Here is a 9,804-nt window from a genome sequence, read left to right as displayed (position 1 = left end):
TATAACTGTGTATATTTTTAAACAATAGTTATATTAATAAATGTATAATGTAATATTATTCATTAAATTAAATTTCTCTAAATTTATAAAATGAGGATATTTTTTACACATGACTATGTGACCGCTTCTCTGCAAGAAATTGACAATAACGTTACTTGTTCGAGTGGTATACACCCTCGGCTACAACACAGCAGCGCCCGGGTTCGTCCCGCTATCGATGTGGATCGATTTTTTAATTTGTTTGTTTTTATAAAACACTTAAGGGTTTTAATATAAAACGTTTATGCGTTTATGATAAATTAAACACCATTTTTAGTGTTTAAAAAGTGATTACAAGTATTTAAACATTTAAAGTGTTTCGAAATAAAACACTTGGATTTGCAGTGTAATTTTATTTTTTTTGTGTTCTTTCAATTTGATTTTAAAACTTCTTGTACAGGATGCTGTCCTTTTTTCCGGGAGATGACAAAAACGCCTTTTCGGAAGATATAGAAAATTCGATAGAATGGGCCCGAAATCAGTCACGGCCACGTTTTATTAAAACTCACCTTGGTATGGATTTTCTTCCGAGTCAAATACACACCGTAAAACCAAAGGTAATTACAATTTACAATTAAGGTATTCGTTAGAAATTTACAATTTCACAATTATGGACTCACTCATATTACTAAACATTTCTTTGAAAAAATATTTTAGTAACTCTCCAACTAAAATTTTAATAGAACTTTTTTAGGTCCAAAATGGGCGCTATTCAAATGTTAATATTAGAATACCTTTATTGAGTCTCCGGCCTAAAATAGTAAAACACATTTTTTTTGCAAAATTCGTTTTTTTTATTCAACATAATTCCCTTCAAGGGTGATACACTGATTATAGCGATCCTCCAACTTTTCGATACCATTTTTGTAGTACGATTTGTCCTTTGCTTCAAAATAGGCCTCAGTTTCGGCGATCACCTCTTCATTCGACGAAAATTTTTTCCCAACGAGCATTCTTTTGAGATCTGAGAACAGGAAGTAGTCGCTGGGGGCCAGATCTGGAGAATACGGTGGATGCGGAAGCAATTCGAAGCCCAATTCATGAATTTTTGCCATCGTTTTCACTGACTTGTGAGACGGTGCATTGTCTTGGTGAAGCAGGACTTTCTTTTTCTGCAAATGCGGTCGTTTCTCGGCGATTTCGTCCTTCAAACGGTCCAATAACGCTATGTAATAGTCGCTGTTGATGGTCCTTCCTTTTTCAAGGTAGTCAATGAAAATTATTCCACGCGCATCCCAAAATACAGACGCCATAACCTTGCCAGCCGACTGTTGCGTTTTTGCACGCTTTGGAGCGGGTTCATCGTGTGCAGTCCACTCCGATGACTGTCGATTGGACTTCGGAGTGAAATGATGGAGCCATGTTTCATCCATTGTCACATATCGACGCAAAAACTCGGGTTTATTACGCGTGATCATCTTCAAACACTGCTCTGAATCATCAACTCGTCGTTGTTTTTGGTCAAAAGTGAGCTCGCGCGGCACCCACTTTGCACAGAGCTTTCTCATACCCAAATATTCGTGAATGATGTGATGTATACGTTCCGTTGATATCTGTAGAGTGTCTGCTATTTCATTCAATTTCAATTTACGGTCATTCAAAATCATTTTGTGGATTTTTTTAATGTTTTCGTCCGTAACAGCCTCTTTTGGGCGTCCACTGCGTTCACCGTCTTCGGTGCTCATTTCACCACGTCTAAACTTAGCATACCAATCCTTGATGGTTGATTTTCCTGGGGCAGTGTCCGGAAATTCGTTATCAAGCCAAGTTTTTGCTTCAACTGTATTTTTTCCCTTCAAAAAGCAATATTTTATCAACACGCGAAATTCCTTTTTATCCATTTTTTTCACAATAACAAAAGTTGCTTCACTAAAAATGCTATAATTCACAAACTAATGATCCGACAGCCGTCAAATTTATAGACGCGTCTTTTGAAGGTTAGGACTAACTGAAAATAATATGGATTTAGTTCTGGTGCCGCCATCTATGCGTCAGGCCGGGGACTTTTCAATTGACCCTAGTACGTTTGCTTGTGGCTATCAACATTTGGTAGATGGTAATTTCTTTTAAATTTCAGATTGATGATAAAAATTTCTTCTTAAAACCATTTAAACATACTCAGAAATAATTTATTCTTATCTGTAGTCTACAGTGCAGTTTTTTAACACTTTCAAACATTAATTCTTTACATCAGAATAAATATCTTCCATAAAAATAGAGAATTTATTATTTTTTTATTGTTAATGAAACACCAACTTGAACTTCCATGAACTTATATTGTTACCTAATATCCATAAATTATTAAAGTAGCATCTATGACTCGATTAGTAGACCAATTAGCAATCGTTTAAAAATAGCGGTATTAACATAATTAAGGTATTTAGATTCAAAATGAGATTGAAGAATGCTTAGATAAAGGAGTCAGAATTAAGCCAGGGTGGTGAGACGGGTGGCCGTCTTTACTCACATTGACAGTTTGTCTGCCATTTACTACGTTTCCCAATCAATTAATGAGCTAGGTGAATATATTATTAACTCATTCTATTATTTGCCAAACTTTCCTTAAATTATTATTTTAATAATCTACTGCATTAAATATATTAAGTTCAACCGAAATTGCACCCCACATTATTAACCTTTTATACTACACGGTGAAAAAGAAAAACGAAAATTTACCTAAATAATATAAAAAGATATTTACAATTTTACCCCACTAGCCCGTTGCTTCGTAAGCGAAAATAATAAAAATTACAATTTGGACCTGAATTACAAATTTAATTCTAAAAATTAAGAAACCTGAAATAATTTTTAAAGAAACATGTTCAAATTGAGATTATTACAAGTTACCTAATAAATTTCACTATTTCTATGGCAAATTCAGTCATTTACAATCGAAAATTGTGACTTTTGCGTTGTCATAAAAATTTGGTTTTCTCCGTGTAGATATTTAAAATTAAATATATATTCCAAATATNCATAAATACGTGTCAAAAATCATCGAAATACAGTAACTAAATTTATTCTTATTTGTCCTTTGTTCAACAATGAATGAAAAATCGGAGCAATGCAAGGGGAAAACATTTATCATTACCTACTACAAAACCAAACCGACTTTTAGACTTAAATTGTGGATATTTCAAGGTATTAAATTTTTAAATTACACAATATTAATCACCGAATGCTAGAAAGCGAAGATACACTTTCTGACAGGGATGGGTACATTAATTGCAACAGAAAGCAGAAAAAGATAACAATTTTATGTAAGAATGATGAATAATCAAAATTACTAATAAATTTCGTCAAAAAACTTCTGATCCAATTTCATGCTCGGAGAAAATATAAATAATATTTCTTAGCTAAACTTATATCTCTGTGCCAATTTTGAAAACGATTTATGAAAAACTTGTGAAATTATTACCAAAATTTTCAAATTTTTAAACTTTGGTCCAAATATTAACATGCACTTATTATGACCAATAGTTATGGTGAATCGCGTAAGTTTATAGAAATTTACCAAGTTGGTGTTTCATTAATAATCATGAAATAAAATTAAGTAAATATGTAGTTTTAATTGCTTAAATTAATTATTTCATTTGAAATTTACGAATTGGAAAAGGAAATAAAAAACTTAAACGAACCAGGCGTTTGGAAAACAAAGAAGACACACTTTATATATAAATTAATGTATAGGTAGATGCAGCATCCATTTTCCTGTAAGAAATAGAAAAATAAAGGAAACTTAGTTATCAAGTTCTGTCTTCTTTGATGAAAAACAATTTTAAGCAATCATAAATACAGGCGGAGTTGTAGTTTACTAGAAATAGTTGTATATTTAAAAGACAAATGCAAAACACAAAATAATATATTTCTGTTTCAAATGCTCTTAAGGCTCTTTACGTTTTGCTTTGTTGGAACAATTTCTTTATAGCTATCTATTACTTTGCAGATTATATTCTCCATAAGGAACACAAAAGATGTTGCTGTATCATTTTATCATCACATGTGCAATCTTCACCGAATGAATACTTCTTTTCAAAATTACGTGGACACATTCTTGGATGGTACTTTTCCCCCAGGATCCTACTGGGAGTATCTGGCGCACTACTCGAAAATAGTGGAAGATCCAAATGTTTTCATTTTAAGTTTCGAAGAAATGAAAAAGGACTTCAGGGGGGTCGTTAAGAATACCGCAAAGTTTCTCGAAAAGGAAATATCAGAAGAACAAATCGACGAATTAGTCGACTTTTTAAGTTTCGAAAACATGAAGGACAATAAAGCGGTCAATTTGGCACCTGTTTTAGAAAACATTTCGAAAATACGCAATGACCATTCGACGAGCTTTTTAAGAAGGGGTAAAGTTGGTGATTGGGTTAATTACATAAATGCAGAGACGTCAGAACGATTTGACGAACTAAATGAAAAATATTCAAAGTATGAACTTGTGAGAAGGGCAAACAGTTCTCTTTAATGATAGCAAATATAAATAACGATATTTATATATTATTCTAAATGCAATTTAAAACATGTTAATTTTTCTACATGATGGACCTATAGATATTTAAGTATAAAACTGTAAAACTTATGAATAATAGTCAGTCGCAGAATTTGAATACTTAAAACCTAAAAAGATAGTAAAAGTCAGAAATATTATTGCTATGGTTGTATAAGTATGTAATACATTTATAAAAATGTACTATCGAACGATTTAGGAAGTCACCAAGAAAGGCCCCAGACCACTAAAACCTTACGGAAAATGATCCTCTATTAAATTCTTTGAAACCTCGGATTCTTGTAGTTCTCGACTTGCACATTAAATGTCTCAATGGTCGCTTAGTCTTAAAAGCTGAACTTATTGAAATATAGTCCCTTAAAGTTTCTTCGTAAGGACTTCCATCAATAAGTTCATGTATATGTGTATATGTTGATATGTTATACCTATATGTAGGTACTACATATTATGGATGTATCATGATTTTGGACCAGGGTTGGTAATGCACTGGACAAAAGTGTAGTACATCTCAACATCATAGTCTACTTCATCATCGTCATAAGGTCGTCAGTCCTAAGACTGGTTGGACACCCACCTCCACTCTTTCCTATCCTGAGTTAATCTTCCCATTTCCCTAAAACTAGAACAACCCACATCCTTAACTATTTTCGAACAGTAATGTAATCCAGAAAAAACTCCCGTTTCTGCCTCTAATATGTCTCTGACTAGATCTTTATACCTGAGAAGGTGTCATACCAACCTATCTCGCCTATTTTTCATTTCTAACCTTCTCTATCCACATCATACGCCTGTAACACCACATTTCGAACGCTTCTAACCTTTTCTTTTCCACGTCGCTCTTTTTCGAATTTCTAAATTAACCGTTCGCGAGCATAGAAGTGATTTCTTTTTATTGAATGCTATTCGACCCTGCGCTATCCTCTGCTTTATATCCCTACTCCTTCCCTCTTGACTTACCTGACTTCATAGATACCTACAATCAGCCACCTCTTCTAATTTTTCATCTCATATCTTTATATTCGCTTTTCCGTTCTTTTTCGTCCCTTGCATACCAGTATTTTTTTCTACTTGTGGGAAAAAAAGTTGGTGTACTCAGAGGTGTTATCAGACATGTATGCAGTAATTATACTTTTAGTGTTCATGCGTCGTATAAATTATAGATTCTGTGTTAGTATCTGATTATACCTCTGAGTCCACCAACTTTTTCCGTAGTTAAGTACCTACTTTATGACGTTAGATGTTGTATATACTACACCTTTGTAGAGTGCATTACAATACCTCATCCGAAACCATAACACATCTATAGTATGCGATACATATAGGTGTAGTACATCAAAATGTACATACATGTTTGAACATATTCAATACGCATAATAAATGTAATCTGGAAGTCCTTACGGAAGTAACTTCAAAGAACCATATCTCAAAAAGATCAGTTTTTACAACTTAGCGCCCATAAGACTTTTGATCTGTACGTTGAGAATTATCAGATTTCAAAGTTTCAAGGGTTTTGACAGAGGGCCATTTTCTATAAGGATCTAGCGGTGTCCTTTGCAACAGTCTAACATTAAAGCATTAAAAATTGCAAAACTGAGCAAACTAGAGAGCTCATATTCTCAGTAATGTATTTTAATATTATTGTAATTTTAAAATATATCGTAATTATAACAACTGATTTAAAGGTATTAATTACTATTATCGTCGGGTTATTAACAGATTGTAATTATAAGAACCTAGATCAGTATCATGACAAACAAATGTGTGTTCTTAGGATGTAATTCTGTACCTAGAGAAATAAATAAGTGTTAGGTAGGTACTATATTTTATTGTATAAAATACATTCGTAACTTTCTATTGCAAATGCCTTTAATAACATAAATAAATACTTCTTGTTGCCTCCTTAGCTGCCGTATTTTTTATTAGTTGCACAATATTAATTTGGCGTGCAACGTACAACTTTTTTACAAGAATGGTGTAACTAAACTGGATGTCACTAGAATGAACAATCTGAGTTATTCCTGTTTTATCATACATTTCAGAATTGTGATAAAACGTAGTACCTATAATACAAAAAAGTTATTACCGGAATAGTTCCATTCTACTCCAATGTTAGCAACATTTAATCATTTTGAATTAATAATAACTCATCATCATAAGATCGTCAATCCCAAGACTGGTTGGACACTCCACTCTTTTCTATCATGAGCTAATCTGCGCAATTCACTAAAACTAGAACACCTCACATCCTTAACTACTTGTGAACAGTAATCTAATCTAGGTCTACCCCTAGTCCTCTTAACTCCTGTTTTTGCCTCTATTATGTCTCTGAGTAGATCTTCATGCCTGAGAACGTGTCGTACCAATCCATCTCGCCTATTTCTTATTTAATTCTTTGTAATACCTCTTTATTTCTAACCTTCTCTATCCACGGTATCCTCATCATTCGCCTGTAACACCACATTTCGAACGCTTCTAACCTTTTCTTTTCCACCGCATCCACCGTTCATGTTTTGCACCCATATGGTGCCGCACTCCAAACATACACCTGTAACAATCTTTTTCGAATTTCTAAGTTAACCGTTCGCGAGCATAGAAGTGACTTCCATCCTGACTTATTTGACTTTCTACATGGATACCGAAAATCAGCCACTTCTTCTAATCTTTCTTCTCCTATCTTTATATTCGCTCTTTCCCTACTTTTTCTTCCCTTGCATACCAGTATTTTTGTTTTACTTTTATTTATTTATTTTTATACAGTTCTGTTTTGTCAATATCGCTTCCGTTTTATTTAAAGCGTTCTCAAACTCCTCCTTGCTAGATGCTAATACTGCTAGTATACAATAATAATTAATAAGACTAAAATAATGTCTTAATTTATAATAACTATACCTCAATAAAATTTAATCTTTAGTTTTCTAATATAACTGAAGGCTATAATTCGTGTAGTATCTAACAATATCATAGATAGACGATGTACAGTAAAATATTCAGCAAATTCTTACTATTTATAGTTCATTTTTTAAATTTTCTGTATCATCTAAATTCTGACTGGCGCGCACTTACTCCATAACTTTCGTAAGGGTAGTTCACCCTCTTGCGAGAGATACATTATCCAATGATACGAAATCGCTCCGGAAGCCATCGCGAAAAGGGCGTTCAGAATATATATCGATCAACAGTTTTGCGCAGGACATTTGGTTTGTTTTTCGTTATAAGAAGTCCAGAACTTTTTGAAAATTGAAAAAGAAAAAATTTGATGTAGATGCTCTATGTCTGAAATTGTAATACTACATTCAAGCATCTTCAACTTAATAGCGGCTTTTTTTATCAATCATGCTGATTGCGGTGTTAAAATTTCACCAACCTTTTTTTATATATAATCTCACGAATGAAGTAACTGAGATATACGGAACGATGTGGGAAAATATATGAATTCATCATCATGTAGACCTCAGCTGGTTGAACATGCACCTCCACTCCTTATTCTGAATGTAATCTTCACATTTTCCTAAAATTAGGACTTACATTCGTAAATACATTTGCGAAGAGTAAGTTCTCTTCCTCTGCCCCTCTGCTTCTATTTCTATTATAATATATCTCTAATTGATAGTACAGTCTCATAAACCAAAAAGCCTCGGAATGAGAGTTAATAAGCTGACAATTTATATGGACCTTTGTTTTAGCATTCTAAATGGTGTGTCAAAAGTCTCATATAATCTGCTCGCGTCTTGAGATATTCTAGGTCAAAAGTCACAAAAATCAGTTTTTCAGTTCAATAGTATTTGCATCTATTATAAATGTTGTAAAGCATAAAATTCTCTACAATTTTTGTTTAAAACATTGTTTTATACGATTAATAGTTTTTGAGATAGTACGCAGAAAGCCTGCAACTTATTACCTCTCATTCCGGGGTGAAATCCCTGATGTGACTGTGCTATAATAACAGTTCATACTTTAAAAGGGGCATAAGGTATCTTACCTTTTTACCACTTTTCTTTGTTTATTAACTTCCTACATCGTCCTTTGTTCTTCTACTCTTTCTAATACCTTCGCAATTTTAATAGACCGGGAGGTGGTATAAAAGGTGTAGAGTTCTCTGATTTTATATCACACGCCTTTTTTGAGGTTAATCATTTATCCATTGATATGAATGATAAAAAGGTTCTTGATCGATGCACGGTTTGCAATCATGGTGAAAATTTAGAAAAAAATTCTACTTTTCACCGTAGTAACTCAATGGGCTTGAACGGTCAAGTATACTTTTGAAAAACAGAATATATAATACAATAAAGGAAGCTTCAGTCAAGTATAAATCTCTGGTGAAAAAATTGGCTGGGTTATTTTCATTTTCACTTTTCATAGCTGATTTTCCCAATCTTGTGTTTAAGAAAGATTCACGCCATTTTTTTACAAATGTTTTATAACCAAAAGTTCCTTTCTTTTCATTGTTCAGTTACACGTCTCGCAAAAAGAAATAAAAAGCTACGTGCATTCAAATTTTTAATGCAACGATTTGGATATTCAACACCATCCAATCAGTGATAAAGAACAAAAATATGTATTCAATTTAAGTGCAATATTCCCTCCCAGGTAAGAATTCGCATTTACTAATATTTAGGAAAGGATTTTACCATCATCCACGTGGCAATTTCGTTGCGATCGATGTAAAAATCTTTTCCTAATAAATGGTAAATAACTGTACAGCACCGACGTTTCGTCAAGGTTCTTTCAAGATAGATTGCAAGTTACCGATTTTTTATTAATATCTGCTTATAAAGGGTCACTAACATGCAATCTTCTGATTTACAACAAAAAAAAGCCTTGACTACTGTAGTAAAGCGTTTCTTATTCCTATTTCAGTTTTGATTTATATAATAATATATACGTATGTACGAACGAGAATTTTTATAACTATGGAATTTAATATTAATGCAAAACAATATTTTAAACCATATTATAGCGGTGTCAGTATTGCTCATTTTTTCAATAAATCGTATTACAGACTAAATGGATAATAGGTTACGGAGAAATGAAAATCAGCAACTAATTAACCTTTTCATTGGCAGCAATGAATAAAGGTTTCTAATCCATGGTGTTAAAATAAATAATATTGCTTTAAAGAGGAAACAACTAACATCTATAGAATCTTATTCAGTCTCGTTTTTCACCATGTTTAGTAATAAACTTTTACAGTAAACTTAACGTCATTTTTTAATTTCCTGAAAAATTAAATTCCTTTAATAACATAAATAAAT

General features: G+C 32.7%; 1 protein-coding gene across 1 annotated transcript; it reads left to right on the top strand.

Moving 5' to 3' along the window:
• Positions 1-440: 440 nt before the first annotated feature.
• Positions 441-4,507, top strand: LOC108744485 (sulfotransferase family cytosolic 1B member 1-like). The gene is made up of 2 exons (XM_018480272.2): positions 441-596; positions 3,986-4,507. Exons 1-2 carry the CDS (start codon positions 441-443, stop codon positions 4,505-4,507), a joined length of 678 nt encoding a protein of 225 aa, XP_018335774.2.
• Positions 4,508-9,804: the final 5,297 nt, after the last annotated feature.

The sequence above is a fragment of the Agrilus planipennis genome, unplaced genomic scaffold (assembly GCF_000699045.2).
Source record: "Agrilus planipennis isolate EAB-ADULT unplaced genomic scaffold, Apla_2.0 scaffold33, whole genome shotgun sequence".
Lineage (NCBI taxonomy): Eukaryota > Metazoa > Arthropoda > Insecta > Coleoptera > Buprestidae > Agrilus > Agrilus planipennis.
Note: the sequence above shows the minus strand (reverse complement) of the source record. Positions and strands in the feature narration are given on the sequence as shown.

Coding starts and splice junctions, on each gene's coding strand:
- LOC108744485 (XM_018480272.2), top strand. CDS start 441: ATGCTGTCCTTTTTTCCGGGAGATGACAAAAACGCCTTTTCGGAAGAT. Junction 597..3,985: donor TACACACCGTAAAACCAAAG/GTAATTACAATT, acceptor ATTACTTTGCAG/ATTATATTCTCCATAAGGAA.